This window comes from Fusarium mangiferae (assembly GCF_900044065.1).
Source record: "Fusarium mangiferae strain MRC7560 genome assembly, contig: FMAN_scaffold004, whole genome shotgun sequence".
NCBI classification, from domain to species: Eukaryota; Fungi; Ascomycota; class Sordariomycetes; order Hypocreales; family Nectriaceae; genus Fusarium; species Fusarium mangiferae.
Genome location: NW_024573924.1, coordinates 2,673,526 through 2,689,294, shown reverse-complemented (window position 1 = coordinate 2,689,294; position 15,769 = coordinate 2,673,526). Strand labels below are relative to the sequence as shown.

The following is a 15,769-nucleotide window of genomic DNA, read 5'->3' as shown; positions in this document are numbered from 1 at the left end:
CTTAATTCATGCACGGACTCGACGTGTTTGGCTGGGTTCCATCGATGGATTCGTTCATGTTGAAGGGGGATTTGCGAATTGTTGCGTCATGGGGAAATGGGTTTGTTGGGTTGTCGATCAGGCTCGGGAGTGGAATGCAAGACGGATGAGCCTCCGTGTCTGTTCATTGGTTGCATTTTGCTAGGGCATCTCGCTTGGCCAGGCAATCTTAACGGGCCGGATCAACGATATCCATTGAACTGTTGATTATGCATTCGAGTACCTGGTATAACGATTGCTAGTACATCAATAAAAGATAGACAAAGGAATTATTACCGGGCGGAGCCCACACAAAGAAGTAAAGATCAATAAAAAATATGCTGGCCCTACAGAATCACGCAGAGGCCGCAGCTACATAATATCATCTCTGTCTCGCCCTCATCAGGCGGCCGTCTAAACTGGATCCTAACCTTGTCCCAGATTCTCAACCACGACGCAACAATCACCAATTTGCACTGCTCATCCAATTCTTTCGCCATGTCCAAATCCGTAAACTCAAATCGCGTAGGTTTATCAGACCCCATATTCAGCGCACCTACCGCCAATACTTCAGGCCTTGAGCCCATGTACAATTTCCATCCTTCGCCATCACCAAGATTTCTCCACTCAAAACTTGTTCGCTCCGGAGTGTTGACGTTGAAAGAGTGTGTTGCGTTTCTATCGCCCAGGAGACGGTAGTACATGGTGATATTCGAGGGAGGAGATGTGTTGGTGAATTCGAGCTCAGCGCTGTGGCGGGAGTATTTTACTGTCGCTAAGGGCGATGCGTTTTCAGCTTTTCGTGAGAGGAGATTCACTCTTGCTTCGAAATCGTCTTCTGTGTTTTTGTATGTGCATGCGATTGAAAGTGGCGTGCTGCCGGAGTTGCCGCGTATGTTGAATTTTACCTCGGAATCGCCTTGTTTATGGATGGTGAAAGATGTCGGCATAACAAATTCCACATCTTGATTTGAGGGTGAGTAACCCGGAGGAGGGGGGAGGACCTCCAGACCGACTTCTTCTTGACCCATGGCGACGATATGAGATGAGCTTGTGAAGTGAATGAGAAGTAGTGCTGGACCTTGGCTTTATATACGAAGTAGTGCGGCTGAGATCATGGTCCTATACGAATGGGCGTTTGTTGTTGCGCCACTGGGCTTTTTCTTTGTGTGGTTTCGCCCACGTGCTTCAACCTCTTTGTTTCGTAGGTCGCTGAGTCCAAGGATCACCAACTAGAACCAACTGAGGCTACTTTGAGCTTAGCGTCCTGGGAACGCCTTTGAAGCCCGAACGATCACACAAATAAGCATAACTTAAGGTTAAGATTCTTGTTGCAAGACGGTAAATATTCATGAGAAGTAAATCTCTGCTGTTTGATATAGAACTTGTGCGCACCTAGGCTCGCCACTCACAGATAAGATCTAATAATGACGCTTCCCAAAGAGGAGGCTAGCCAAACGCCCGTCAGAGTCTCTACCGATGGAAGGCAGAAATCATGGGAGCTCAGTCCGATGAATCCGATCCAGAATAACCATTGCGCAAGCCAAAGAACAGGTACTCCCATGGCCAAGGTCATGTGAAGTCGTGAATGGCGTCTCATGAACGGAGCAAGAGACTCGACTTCAGCAGGAAGGGTCCCGTAGTTGTGACCTCCAGATCCCGTTTGCGACTTTGGTAACAGACATTCCTCCTCCTTTGGTCTCGTGCACTCCTTCGAGTCCGCACCCGATTCACCATCTTCTTTCTCAGTAAGCTTGCCGGGAGTTCGTATCGTACGTATGACAGGTACAGCCATCATCGCAACAACGAACAGCCATAGAAGTGCACCGCCAAACATGAGTGCAGCAAATGGTGATCTTGCCGCCCTTGACAAAGCTCCGAAGTAAAAGTTGTGGATACGACCATAGTTCACTGTCAAACTTATGTGGTAGAATGAGAAGGCCTGAAGGATCGCTTCCGCAAACATTGCAGACATCGAGGAAGTCATGTCCTGGAACTCCGGATTCTTGGTGCCGTGAGACGAGATGGGAAGCCAGCTGAGGCGAGGTAGTGAACACCAAAGCAACATGAGCTGTATGGCGGGAACGTCCTTGTAGCCAGGGGTATTCTGGACGATGGTTGTGTTGGCTAAATTGGCGAGCAGGTGGATGCACCCGAGAAGAACTCCTCCCAAGATCCATCGCGCTGAGTTGTAGAATAGCGGACGGGAATTGGTGGTGTGACTCTGCCGTGAATTGTTGGCGTGGAGTACAGCAAAGAATGTTACCAAGTTGACCAAGCCGATACTCATCAGCTTCCATTCATTGGAAGGGCATTGCGCATCGCCTTCCGCGGATCTGGGGTAGATCCTCCATCGCCATGGGATCATATCACGAGGTTGAAGTCGCGGCGGCTCACGCCACGTGTAACCGCAAGTTTCGTTCATCCATCGCCGCTGGGTGTCGAGATCCTCCGGGCTCGATGAAGAGCATGGTTCTTCGTGCTGGGGCATAGCAAAGGTGTTGCAAAAACAGGCTTTGTCGAAATACTCTCCCGTGGGAACATGATCGCTGGTCAGGTCGTAGCTTGCGGTGTCGAAACTGAGAGATGTCATGGAGTTTCGCCGGCTGTTGTACTCCCATGGACGAGCTGCATTCCCGGTATGTTGTGTCGTAGCCGTGAAGCTGCAGGAGCCGATGACATGGTCGAATGTCTCTCGGGTCCCGGCGGAGGGCGAGTCTCTCAGGCACGCTGGCGCTTTATTGGCAATGTCTACGGATGCATATCCGTCGGTCAGACTTTTGGGTGATAGGCTTTGCAAGCTATTCGTATCTCCAACATCAACAAGCCAGTTTCTACCAGTTGTCGCCTGAATCCAGTGATGAAGCTGTGCCTTTGCGAGGACCGACCTGCTACAGTATTTGCTGTAGCGCTTAACAACGCTGGGCGAGAACTCGGCGCTCACAGCTCAGTTCAGTAAGCCACTGGTAGTGCGTGCAAAAGATGAAGTACGAAGTGCAGCGGTGGCGAGTGCACTTTGTCATGGCATCCAACCAAGCGGACTGCTCCTGTTGCGCGATACACTGCGGCATTGGTGACAAGTCCTCCGGGTTGACCCAACCTGCACGGTTCTTCATTACGCTCGGGTCATCGTCTCCGCTCGAAACATCGTGGGTCGAATCTGTTGCTATTGTTAGTGCCTTGCCGTCTCTGTGCCGTGGGGCATCACGCACTAGTCAAGGGTTCCCCAAAGACCCCAGCGATTAACAGCGCCTGGAGCACCGTCTGGAGTTTCATCATAGTATCGACGCCGCAACAGTCTGAGCGATGGCGAGAATAGAATCAAGAGGGAACCTGTTTTGTTGGTATTTCGAGGTCAGATGGTCTTGTTAGCGGATGCCTCGTTGCTTGTGCGGGGAAGACGCGTAAGTCGGGGATCAATCATTCCGACCAATGAATCCCAGTTTGTTTTCAACCCTCTCACGAGACTGCATTCGTGCGTCTACTTGGCTCTTGAGAAGTGTCCTAAATTTAAGCATGAATTTCCGGATCTAAATAAGTCCCAACCCTTGGCAGTAGTGTAATGTTCCGAGACTCAATCTTTGTTTGGAAACATGGGAACACGACCCTGCATGTTTCGTCCAGTCCCTTTTCGGAGATCGTGTGACATGTTGCTGTTCGTAGCCGAGAAAGCCAAGACTAAAAATAACATCAACACTTTACCAGCCATTTCAAATCGACGGTATGCTTTGCGATGACTTACTGAAACAACGGCAAGCAATAGCAGGGGTTTCGTCTTTTCCAAATGTTCTTGTTGTTTTGACTAAGCTCTGTGGCCCATGTCCTCAAGCTCCAGTTATTTTTGGACATGATGCTTGTCTCAACTTATGAAACGACTGGAACACCACCAACAAGGCTGATCTTTGCCGATATCTACAGAGCGTTTGGGATCATGCAGATCTTTAGTCTCTATAGATAGATTTACTATCCGTTATAAGTAGGGCCCTTTTCACCCAGACCAGCTTCCATCCATTCCAACTCACGAGTATCAAGACCATCAACAATCCATCAGCCTTAACAAACTCGACGCACAATGCGCTCAGCAATCTTTTTCACCACACTGGCCCTCTTTCTTCCTGCTTCCTTTGCCGAGGAACTCAACGCAGATGATGTACCCACTGCTTGCAAGACAATCTGCCAGCCCATCGTCAACCTCACCAACGCATGCGACATTGACCCCAAGGGCCCCGAGAAGCACAGCGACAGACGAAGGAATCTTGTCATCCTTGACCACGAAGACGACGACGAGCCCATCGAAGCGGCTTGTATCTGTACGAACAAGAGCTTCGATGTCGAGGGCGTGATGGGACTGTGCGCGAGCTGCATGGCGCAGAATAGCAAGGACACAGAAGGTAACTGGTCGAAGTGCGTCATGGTATCGATCTCCTCGCTGATGTTTCGTGAAACAGATATTGATAAAGTCATGTCGCAATGCTCCTTCTCGTCAACCTCCTACGTCCGCGCAGCAACGAGTGTAGTCTCTGGCATTGAGGTTCAGGCTACCAAGCCCGCTGCCACAGTTACGCCGATAGCTACAACAACGGCTGCCGCGGCTTCAGCGACCGAAACAGTCGATAACAGTGCTGGTAAAGTCAGGGGCTCTTTCATGGCGGTTACATGGGTCAGCTTGGTGTTATTGTGCGTCCTGTAAATCTATAGACACTCTATTCCTGGAGTTCCAGCGTTGGGGACTAAGTGCAAATGCATCTACCTTTATAGTTATTGAACCTTCTGGCCCAAGAAGTGATGACATGCTGTGATCTGTCGGGTACCGCAATGAGAGGAGACTAGAAAAATGCACTCCCAGCTTCAAGTTTATTCCCCTACCATCCACCGCCAGCTAGTGTCAATGCAAGCACAGATTGCACCTACACAGGCATCCCAAGTACACTGTCACGTCGGAACATGGAGCTTTTCGGAGGTCAACGGCCACTATCCACGCTGTGATGGCCGGAGCCTGCAAAGCTGTACAAGGGGACAGGCCATTCAAAGTGTGCAAGATCTACTACTTAGAGGTTGTCTACCCAGCTCCCTCTCACCATTTGAGGTTCGTCTGGACTTGCTCCCTTCTCGCACAACAACTACTCAGTCTCATCCTTGGACTGAGGTTTGTCGCTGAGATGCCCCACTGAACGCGGTAGGCCCCAAAGACATGCTTTGCCAATGGCTGCTCCTCGCCAGGCACTTCTCGGTAGTGATGTTACTCTTGCCTTTGGATGCAGGAAAGTTTGACGGCGAGGAAGGTTCGACGTTCGCGATCGCTCGTTCGCTGGTAGTTGAGGTAGTGTAGAAGCTTGTTGCTTGGGTCGCTGGCACGTTCTTCTCCATGAGCATCCTGCCAGGCGACGGCTCACTTACAGTGGTCGATACACTCTGGCTTTGCATTTGTGAAGGGCGGGTATCGTGACTTGTAGACATGGTGCGAAGACGTGGGTGGGTGGTCGGACCGTGGTCAGGGGCTGGTCGATCATTTCGATAGCTTGCGCCAGGAGTATTCGAGATGGAGACTTTATGTGATGGAGGATGATACAGCTGAAACTGTCAAATAACATGTTAGCAAAATATTCCGATCCTGGACTGCATTCTCTCGGTCAATGGGCGACTGTCAACAAGCTGCAGTAAGACCAAAACACGATGCCGAGAGAACTCACAAGGAGAGCATGAGCGAGAACTGGAGATGGATACATGCACCTGGTGATCACAAAACATTGGCTGACGGCTGGGAGGTTGGGAGGCGAGTTCGTGACGCTTGAAAAGTCTGCGTTGAGCAGATCCGAGGGGGTGGGGGGGGTTTATACTCGCGGGATGAGAGGAATCAGAGGCAAGAGCATGTCTTGCGGTCTCCGAATTGCTGAAGATGAAGATGGAGAGATGCCAGGAGCAGTTCGTGTTCGTGCTGGGTCTGGCAAGGTGCGTGTTCGCGCGAGTTCCCTGTTCCAGGCGGAGGAACAGACTCACATGGTATGTGGACATGTTCAGCAGGAACAACAGCACTGTTTCTTTCAAGGAAGGGTCTGAATTGAACGACTGTCACTTCCTGTAGTTGGGAGCCTGAGGCAGTGTAGGCTGAAGGAGCAGGGGAGGGGACGGAGTGACAAATACGGGCCAGTGTCAACGAGGGGGAGGGGGACTTGCGTTCGGACGAATCCTCACCCGCTAGCTGTGCCCGCTAGTTCTGCCTGCCACAAGTAAACAACTCCTACGTACAGTGGGATTTCACGACAAACTCCAGTGCAGGAAGGAGTTCCGCGAGCCATCCCCCAGAACATAGCCGCACTGCACGACTGTATTTTTCACAACTTCTCTTCACAACAAACCAACAAGCATCATCAACCGTTGTCTTCCCTCCGTCCTTTCCTTTTCTTTCCTTTCCTTTTCAATCATGGACAACCCTGCCGAAGGTCCTCGTGAGTATCCCTCTCCCTATTTCCCGCCTTCTTGCCCCAGACCGCTGACCAGCATGACCACAACAGCAGGATACGACGTCGGCGACGTCCTGGAGTTGCAAATCCTCCAGAGCAACAACGACTTGTTGCCCCAACACGAGAAAGTCTCGGTCGAGATTACTGCGTTCATTACCTGCACTATGGCTACCGTCGTGCGTGTCAAATTCGACAAAGGTTGTGCCGTCCTCAAGCTCTACGACCGTCGATTTGGCAATGGACTCCGCGACTGCGGGTACCAAAACATCCCCTACGACGACCAAGCCAAGGCTGCTTTTCACGGATTCCTGAAGCGAGGCGCCATGGAACCTTTCCTCAAAGAGATGGACGACGAGGACTCGACAACCAATATGATGCCACGAACCGCATGTCAGATTCGAGATGAGCCCGACGGAGTCGCCCGCTTCGAAGCTCTGCTTTGGACATATACTTTCAAGCATTTCAAAACTGAGACAGAGGCATACACGCGTATGCAGGATCTTCAGGGGGTTCTGATCCCCAAGTTCTACGCTGCGGTGCGTCTCACCACCGGCGTGGAAAACACTGGGGAACATTCGTACTTTGATATACTTGGCATCTTACTTGAGTCCATCGACGGCTACTCTCTAGATGAATTCATCTTCGAACCTTGCGCCCCTAAGACCAAAAGAGAGTGGTTATATATCGTACAGGATGCAGTCGACTCAGTACACGAGATCAACAAACGAGGCATCATTCTCGACGACAGCGCCCCCCGCAATGTGGTTGTCGAACAAGCCTCGCACCAGGTTTTCATCATCGACTTTGCCCAATGTTTCTTCAAGGATACAATGTTCAACACTTGGGAGTGGGATACGGACGCAGAGGACTAGGATTCTGATGCTGAGTTTTGCAGACTTATCAGAGAGCATGGAAATTCTGTACAAATCGGTAAACCTGCAGTGAGAGACCTGTTGGACAAGTTTGGGTGGAAGCTTGACATTGTGTATCCTGAGACTGACGATCTGCATTAACCTTCTTTCCATGTAGACTAATCTAGTCGTCTAAGCTATGGTTTTCGGTCAAGTGTAGCGGTACATCGATGGCCAGGAGGAGATGATCAAGTAATGCAGATGTCCGCTAGCTATTGTTTGATGATTCTAGTCTTTTCGGTAATGAGTGAATTGCAAGTGCTCATCAAATATCTCAAGCAGTTGAATTTGTTTTCCCCCTCAGTATCAATTGCTGTGACGACAAGCTCCCATAGCGAAACCAAGAAATACCCTTTCAAACTGAACCGCTGATCAGACCAGACCTAGCTCAGTCTATTTGTCTCTCTGTAATTAAGCGCAGGAATCGGTTGTTATTGAGGGAAAAAAAGAAGTGGGATAATATTTTAGATATTACTGCCTTCGTCATCACTAGGCTCGCTGCCGCTACCGAGCCTCTCATACTCAGTGAAGAATTCCTGGCCAGTAAGTATGGTATCTTGTATGAGTTGTGCCCATGTAACTTCCTTGCCTGGTCTGTTGACCTGCAGCCATGGCCATTTGTCGATGAGAAGGTCCAAGGTATCGACGAAGATCCACCAGAATGACTGCCACGATTTGATTAGCTTAACTGTCAAAAGATGACACTGACTCAAGAGATTGAGTCTACCAAATCAACAGGTTCTTACCGTATCAAAGACCTTGCCGGATTCAGGCGGTTTCCGGGAGTTATCATCACTGAGGGTCGGGAACTCGGGAATGACTACCGGAGTTGTTGCTTGTGCTTCATTCTCGAATTGGCCATTTGCGACTAGACTGTAGACATTTTGGTTGACAGCATACAATAGCTCCATCACGCCTTCTGTTAAGGCCTCGATAAATACTTGAAGATCTTCCTGCAGCGGAGAATCTGGATGGTTGGCATTGACCTGTGCCTTAATGTCAAGTATCGTTCTGACTACCAGGACGATTGTATCGTACAGTTTGACGCCGCAACGAAAGCAATCCCCAAGATTTACTGTGCTGTCACATTTGAGTCCATGAACATTCAGCCACTGGACTTTCTTTTCTTTTGAGTAGTTCGACCAATTTGTCGGTGGATCTGCAACAGGAAAATTCGATATTGGTCCTGGCGTTGGGGTTGTCGTTTGAGTGGACGTAGTAGGCCGAACGGGAATCGTAAGCTGTGTAGGAGCCTGCTCAACCATGATGTCTGACGATTGAGGGCAGCGATACAAAAATAAGAAGAGATTGTAATTGAAAACTGATGAGAGTTTCCGTAGTATTACTCTGTAAGACAACCAACCGCCTCGAGACAGTCAGTAGTTCAGGTAGATGGCGAAGTTGTGGTGGTTAGCTTTGATGTGAGCACAAAATGACCGATTAATGGATCTTGTTCAAGCTTCTTTCACTCTTTTTCTATGATCAAGAGCGGGGTAAGAGTGTCTCAGAACCCTGGTTCAATGAATCATACACTTCCACCGCTATTTGGCTCCAGATCTTACGTGCATAATGTGGCTTTTTGAGCTGAGCAGGTTGCAACTCCATGCCAATGACCCCTGTTCAATTTCAAGCAGCACACATACTTAACAAGAAGTCGATGAAAGTCACTGCGGGGTTACTATAACCCAAAAGTATTACTTAACATCTTTCTCAAGCCATGAAAGAACCAACCAAGTGGCATAGTCTCACCTTGTCACGTTGAGCGCCCGGAATACGCACAAACTTATCCGCAAGGGATCTGAATGCATCACAGTCAACAATTGAGCTGGAACGTTGTCCATAAGATCGAAGGGACCGAGCAAGGCATTATTAAATTGAAAGATGGAAATGAACGACAGACCGAGTGGTACAACCTTTCCTATAATCTCAACATCGTGTTCTGGCCTCTTGTGGCTTTTACTGGTAACTCACAAATCACCCCTGTCTTTACTAGCCACAAGAATTGTCGCCAACAAACAAGGACCTCAACCTTCAAGGAACAGAAACATCTTATTCGACCACTTACTATTTGAACTTATCGCAAGTATCCTGTAGATTGTTTCAGTCTACTGTATACTTGAGCTAACTTTTACTTCACGGCTTCTACAATGCATTGCACAGCAAGTATACTTGCAACAACGTGTTATACAATGACGATCAAGCCACAGACACTGCCCGACACAACCAACACGACCAACACGACCAACACGACCAACACGACCAACACGACCAACACGACCAACACGACCAACACGACCAACACGACCAACAATCAACACAGTGAGACTCTTCCAAGCTCGGATAAATACTCGGGGCGCTTCGGCAGTTGGTCCGACCCCGCGTGAAACTTTAGGATGCAAGCACCTCAAGCATGTGCTTTTATTGCTGATTTCAACGAACGCTTCTTCCGCCCTCAATCGTGACGCAGAAACATGGCACCTTCGAATCTACCAGAGGCTATACCAGCCAAGATATCTCTCGCCAATCTTCAGAATTGCTTTGCCAATCTGCCGCCTTTTCTGTGTGCTTCGCTTGATAGTCTGAATACGGTTCGTGAACAGTGTCGGGTTTGGATACATGCTGATGTGAACCCAGCCGTCGCAAAATGTCTTGATCGAACTTTCGTATGATGATTCCACTTCGGCTGGCGTATCCGAGTCACCGGACTATGTGAAATCAAGATCCGTCTTTCTTGGATGGACAGGGCTGCAGAGCCGACAGAGATCTCACCCATCAGAGGAACAACAAAGGTTGGGGAGTGAAAGAAACCGCCCGAATGCTAGAGAACCATTTTGGGTGGACATTGATGCCGCATTCGCTCAGACCTTGGGGCTTTCTGAAGGACAAGAGACCAAAATCACATTGCATTTGGAAAGTCCCTCGGTTAGCGCCATCAATATCGAGCCTCTTACGCCGGAGGACTGGGAGATTATCGAGCTTCACGCCAGCTTCTTGGAGTTGAATTTGATCAGACAAGTTCGCGCTTTGCCTAATCCAGGTTACCATCGCTCCGATGGTGTTCGCCATTCAGATCATCCAATCACTCTCCATCTAACCCCAACAACAACAGCAAATATCAGGGTCGTTTCTCTCCAACCCGAAACAGACTCACCATATGCTGAGCTGGACCCCAATGCAGAAGTCATTATTGCACCAAAATCAAGACAGGGGCCTTCTCGTAGTCACTCACGAGCAGGCAGCAATGGCAGAGCTCGTGGAGCCCCCCAAATCAAGCTATTTCTCAGAGGAGTTAATAGAGCACGCCGTCCAGATTTATTTAATCGCCAACAAGATGCGAATGAGGGCCTGAAGGTCTAGGTTGATAGCAATACGCAATGCACCGCACTCTTGGAAGGAATCAGTTAGGTATCCATATTAATCCTCTATTAACTAACATTCTAGGCCAAGGTAAATCCCTAATATGGCTAAGATGGTATAGATAAATTGACCTTACTTTAGGTTTCTCTAAAAGTTATAGCTAAACTAGAGGAATAGTAAGATACTCTAGATAACCAGTATGCCACTTTATCCTTATTACTCTATATAGTATTAGTTTCTAAAGGCATAATTAAAGTGCCTATTAAGATTAAGGCTGCCTCTATAGAATATACCCTAGCTACTTAAAAGGTCTATATTTACCTATTTATAGATAGTATAAAAGAATTAATAGATATTTTTAAACTTAAACCTAATATAAAATAAGGCCAATAAAAGGCTAAAAGATCTATTTTTAATATATATAAATAACTTAATACTTTTAGAGGTCTTTTAGATAGCCTTATTATAAATAGTATAATTTTAAGTCTCCTTTTTATAATACCTATACTTCTTAATTAAAATAGTAAAATACTTTAATTTAATATTAACCTTACCTAACCTATAAAATCCTTTTATAATTAATTCCTCTTTAAGTTATATATCTTTTATTAAAGTTAAAAAGCTAATTTCCTTATTAATTTTAAATTATAATAAAAATCTCTTAAATAAATTAATCTTAATCTTTATTAGCATTAAAGATATTATTATAGATATTAAGTTATACTTAATATATAAGTCTTTAGTATTACTTATAAGAGGCCTTAATACTAATAAAAACTCTATTAGCTTATTAATTAGATATAAATTAAGATTTAAGTAATTATTTTATATTATATATATTTCTTATTAAAAGATATTAGTAAATAAAAAGTATATTATTAATATTAAAGATACTTTTAAATAATCCTTCCTTTAAGTAGCCTTAAATATTAAATTAAATAGTTATACTTTAATAATACTTAATAATATTAATAAGCTATACCTTATTAAAATTAAACTTATAGTTAGAGGCAATAATATATACTTAAAGTAAATAAGTAAGATAATTTCTTTAATTATAAAATAGCATTTTATACTAAATAGTAAGGTAATAATACTTATAACTATATAAATAAAAGAATCTCTATATAATATTATTATTAAAAACTATATATTTTATAAAACCCTTCTTTTAGATATCTTAAATAAAATATATAGAAAGAAGATCTTAAATATAATAATATAATAAAGTATAGATATAAAGAATAATAATAATAATAATAAAAAAGAAAAAGAAAAAGAAAAAAAAGGCTTTAATATTAATTATCTAGAAATGGCTAATAATACCTAATTAGAGACCTCTAGTAAATTATGAATAGATATTTTTAAGTCTATAAAGGCAGTTTTAATACCTAATATTAATACTTTATATATATTTAAACCTAATATTAACTTTATAGATTTTATAAATTTTATAGAAAGTTATATACCTTAAGATTTTATTTTACTTATAGAATAAGTAAAATATATTACTTTAGCCTACTTTATATTAAATAACCTAAAAGATAGCAGTAAGATTAATATCTCTTTTATAAAAGAATATTTTAAGGAAGCCTAAAAGGGATTTATATTAATTATATTATAAAATATATCTCTTAAGATTTTAACTATAATATTTAACTCTATTAGCAGTATAACTAAAACCTATAAAATTCTTTTAAAGACTATTAAATATCTAATATATTATATACCTACCTTTATATAATACCTGCTTTAATTATATTCTAGTATACTTCTCTATAAATATCTAGGATATAAAAAGACTTTACTAGCTAGCACTATTATTAGTAAGTATAGATTAAACTTTATCTCTATTAAAGGCCTAGAGATTCTTAATAAATATATCGGCATGTCTGAGAAGTCCATTCGGGATCTATTCAAGCGAGCGACCGCCTTAAAGCCCTGCATTCTTTTCTTTAATGAAATCGATTCGATAGCACCGAAGCGTGGAAGTGACTCAACTGGGGTGACAGACCGTGTCGTCAATCAACTGTTAACTCAGATGGATGGTGTCGAGGGCTTGTCTGGCGTTTATGTCCTTGCTGCAACGTCCAGACCCGATCTTATTAATCCTGCGCTGCTCCGTCCCGGCCGCCTCGATAAGTCGCTCTTATGTGATTTGCCAAACCTGGACGATAGAATTGATATTCTGCGATGTCTTTTGAAGAAGCTAAAGCTTGACGAGGACCTCCAAGGAGAGCTTGACAATAGGCTGAGGGACGTCGCTTCGAGGACCCAAGACTATTCAGGAGCCGACTTACAGGCCCTTGTCTCCAATGCGCAACTTGAGGCCGTTCACGAGTACCTAGGAGACAAAGACACAGGGGTTAGCGCAGCAAAGACGAATGGCAAAGCCCGAGTCCAAGACTCTCGAAAGCCTAGTATCTTACAGTTCTGGTACGGTGCAGATCAAGACCGGCTGCGCTCTGATGCCAACTCTAGCGACCGACGCACGCAGCTCAGGAAACTCGCCGAGTATGAAGAAACGGTTGTGAAGCTACGTTCCAAGGGCAAGTCAAGCCGACGAGGGCTTCAGGGAGAAGGAAATCAGAAATCAGACGACAAAGTGTCACATAAGCCGGAGGTCCAACTTGCTTGGGAGCATTTAGAGAGGAGCTTGCGTGTTTCACGGGCTAGCATCAAAGCAGATGAGAAACGGCGATTGAGTTTAGTCTATGATGAGTTTGTTGGTGGAAGGTCTGCTAAGCTACGGAATGGTCAAGGAGGAACGGCCGTCGGGAGCAGAGGAACCTTAATGTGAAAGGCGGAATTGCGTTGGAGTCGTGGAAAAGACGGGCTGAGTTTTAACTTGATAGAAGGGCTACCATTGAGTTGTAGCGCAATCCCAGCCTGTTTATCAGATCTTAACTACTGCATCCTTCGTGATAAAGTCTCTGCTATCCGGCCATGCTTTGCCCAGATCCTCCAGTCTTTCATCAACATCATCAAACCCATTCGATTTTATACCCACTCCAATCTGAAGTCTTCCAAGTGCAGCATGGACAGCTCCAGTCCTCAGGGTCATCATTTACCCAGAATTGCGCGCCGCAATCAGGGCACTGATACTGCGTCTCAGGTGATGCTGTTCTTCCACTTAGGCAAGTAACAAGATCTACGGCCAAATCTGGCGTCGTTCTGAGAAGTTCGTCAAATTTGTTGGCACCGGCAAGATGCTCAATGTTCTTCCTCATAACCTCCACGATAATGTCGCGAAGGCCTCTGTCTTGGGAAGGAGTTGTCACATAGACAAGATTGGCGGCAATCGGAAAATCGTCGGTGATCCATTCACGGTTCACAGCAACCTCAAAAGGCTTCTTCACCTCATCCTTCAGTGCTGTGATGCCGTACTTGTCCGCAATCTGATACACTCTGACGTCGAAAAGCATGCGTGGAGTATCTTGATCGTTGTCGTACTCATAGGAGTACATGAATCGGAGCAGGGCATCAACAACTCCTGGGTGAAAATCATCGATATCGATGTTTCCCTCGGAGCCCTCCTACGTGGTGTCAGAAGCCGATACTTCGGGCCAAAGAATTCAACTTACCTTCCAGTGGTCTTTCAGCGCCTTAGCAAAGCACTTAGAGTGGGCTGACAAGATGATCTTGTGAACCTTGAACACTTGTACGCCGCAGGTAACGGTGACGTCGGAGAGAGCATCAGTATTGTAGTACCTAGAGGTATTGTCAGAGAACCTAACCACAGCGGCAGCTTCGCTTGACCTTACTCTTTCAGAGAGGCGAAGAAACCCTTTTCTCCTTGAGGCGCCATCGTGAGGCGGCGCGGAGTGTCTGGGGAGATGCTGGGTTGGAGGGCGATCTTTTCAGTTTTGACACTGAAGTGATTCTTTTATGACAGGGGAGAAGATTTACCAGTACAAGATGAATTGGAATTGTAGACGTATTCATCTGTACCTATATTCAATTAACCGAACAGGGAGGTGAGTGACTGGCGCTCTACGCAACTCGGCTTATTAAACTCCTTAAAATTGGCGAGCACTGGCATCCATCATGAAGATCCATCAGATTGTTTATCTATGTAGACTTTGCATAACTTTCTTCTTGATATATTCATCAGCCATAGATTTCTTATCAATGTATTCAACAATAGCAAACCACATTGTCTCTACTATATTCCTCTGCTTTCTACATCAATGTGTCATTTTTTAAGTACACCGCTTTGTGCATATACGTAACCTTCTTAATAATGCCACTCGTCTTGACTTCTCACTGCGATTAGAACCTCAGACATGTTCCATCTTTCTGCCAGATTCTCTCCTGTCTATTGAGTGAAAGACATCGACGTTTCTTACTCATGTGCATGGACTGGACTAGGGCCTACGGTTGAACCTGTTTATATCCTGCTTGTTATTTCTGTTGTGCTCAAACAAGCAGCAAGCGCTGGGCGATGATCTGATCTTCGATCGAGTGCCCTGGAACAAATAGAATGTGAGGTAGATAAACACTACCCATTTACTCGAAGACTGTTTTAACCGCCAGTGTCTCTATTGTATGCGTGGTCTGTTTCCACTCCAGCTAGCTTTTGTGATTCCTCATCGTATTTAAAGCTGGGAGCTCTGAGCGCAATTATTACAGTATGTTCTGACCGGATCTTCAAATGATTAGAGACTCCTTGCGTTGCCAACTTGAACACAGATCTACAGGGGAATAATATGTCACCCCGCGGATGGGCCCACGAAACTACCGGTAAATCTGCCACTTGCATTGATCCAAGTACCTCTGCACACTATTTGTCCCGCTAGCAGTTGACAGGGCCAAGTGGCCGATAACGTTCAGGGATGAACGGGTGACTTTGAGCTCCGTGCCTATCAAAACCAGCGGATCTCGGTCCGAAACCTTGTAAGCGAGGTGGGTAGGGTTTCATGGCGTGACAAGGCTTTGTCAGTTGATGACTCTTTTCAAGATCTACAGTGTCCAGCGAATTCTAGAACGACAACTTGAACAAACACATCTGAACTGCCGAAA

The 15,769-nt window shown here is 45.5% G+C and overlaps 9 protein-coding genes across 9 annotated transcripts; 4 read left to right on the top strand and 5 right to left on the bottom strand.

The window, feature by feature from the left end:
- Positions 1–365: 365 nt before the first annotated feature.
- FMAN_09414 (uncharacterized protein) lies at positions 366–1,049 on the bottom strand (the record flags this gene model as incomplete). The annotated part of the gene is made up of 1 exon (XM_041830256.1): positions 366–1,049. One exon carries the CDS (start codon positions 1,047–1,049, stop codon positions 366–368), a length of 684 nt encoding a protein of 227 aa, XP_041680937.1.
- A 377-nt stretch (positions 1,050–1,426) lies between these two features.
- Positions 1,427–3,294, bottom strand: FMAN_09413 (uncharacterized protein; the record flags this gene model as incomplete). The annotated part of the gene is made up of 3 exons (XM_041830255.1): positions 1,427–2,957; positions 3,010–3,178; positions 3,231–3,294. The coding sequence occupies 3 exons, from the start codon at positions 3,292–3,294 to the stop codon at positions 1,427–1,429; spliced, it is 1,764 nt and encodes a 587-aa protein (XP_041680936.1).
- Positions 3,295–4,090: 796 nt separating this feature from the next.
- On the top strand, positions 4,091–4,708 carry FMAN_09412 (uncharacterized protein; the record flags this gene model as incomplete). Its single annotated transcript, XM_041830254.1, has 2 exons — positions 4,091–4,409; positions 4,467–4,708. 2 exons carry the CDS (start codon positions 4,091–4,093, stop codon positions 4,706–4,708), a joined length of 561 nt encoding a protein of 186 aa, XP_041680935.1.
- A 440-nt stretch (positions 4,709–5,148) lies between these two features.
- Positions 5,149–5,475, bottom strand: FMAN_09411 (uncharacterized protein; the record flags this gene model as incomplete). Its single annotated transcript, XM_041830252.1, has 1 exon — positions 5,149–5,475. One exon carries the CDS (start codon positions 5,473–5,475, stop codon positions 5,149–5,151), a length of 327 nt encoding a protein of 108 aa, XP_041680934.1.
- Positions 5,476–6,439: 964 nt separating this feature from the next.
- On the top strand, positions 6,440–7,351 carry FMAN_09410 (uncharacterized protein; the record flags this gene model as incomplete). The annotated part of the gene is made up of 1 exon (XM_041830251.1): positions 6,440–7,351. One exon carries the CDS (start codon positions 6,440–6,442, stop codon positions 7,349–7,351), a length of 912 nt encoding a protein of 303 aa, XP_041680933.1.
- Positions 7,352–7,854: 503 nt separating this feature from the next.
- On the bottom strand, positions 7,855–8,655 carry FMAN_09409 (uncharacterized protein; the record flags this gene model as incomplete). Its single annotated transcript, XM_041830250.1, has 2 exons — positions 7,855–8,055; positions 8,137–8,655. The coding sequence occupies 2 exons, from the start codon at positions 8,653–8,655 to the stop codon at positions 7,855–7,857; spliced, it is 720 nt and encodes a 239-aa protein (XP_041680932.1).
- A 1,206-nt stretch (positions 8,656–9,861) lies between these two features.
- FMAN_09408 (uncharacterized protein) lies at positions 9,862–10,747 on the top strand (the record flags this gene model as incomplete). The annotated part of the gene is made up of 2 exons (XM_041830249.1): positions 9,862–9,978; positions 10,025–10,747. 2 exons carry the CDS (start codon positions 9,862–9,864, stop codon positions 10,745–10,747), a joined length of 840 nt encoding a protein of 279 aa, XP_041680931.1.
- A 1,888-nt stretch (positions 10,748–12,635) lies between these two features.
- FMAN_09407 (uncharacterized protein) lies at positions 12,636–13,547 on the top strand (the record flags this gene model as incomplete). The annotated part of the gene is made up of 1 exon (XM_041830248.1): positions 12,636–13,547. The coding sequence occupies one exon, from the start codon at positions 12,636–12,638 to the stop codon at positions 13,545–13,547; it is 912 nt and encodes a 303-aa protein (XP_041680930.1).
- A 184-nt stretch (positions 13,548–13,731) lies between these two features.
- FMAN_09406 (uncharacterized protein) lies at positions 13,732–14,555 on the bottom strand (the record flags this gene model as incomplete). Its single annotated transcript, XM_041830247.1, has 3 exons — positions 13,732–14,283; positions 14,332–14,458; positions 14,512–14,555. 3 exons carry the CDS (start codon positions 14,553–14,555, stop codon positions 13,732–13,734), a joined length of 723 nt encoding a protein of 240 aa, XP_041680929.1.
- Between the last annotated feature and the right edge of the window lie 1,214 nt (positions 14,556–15,769).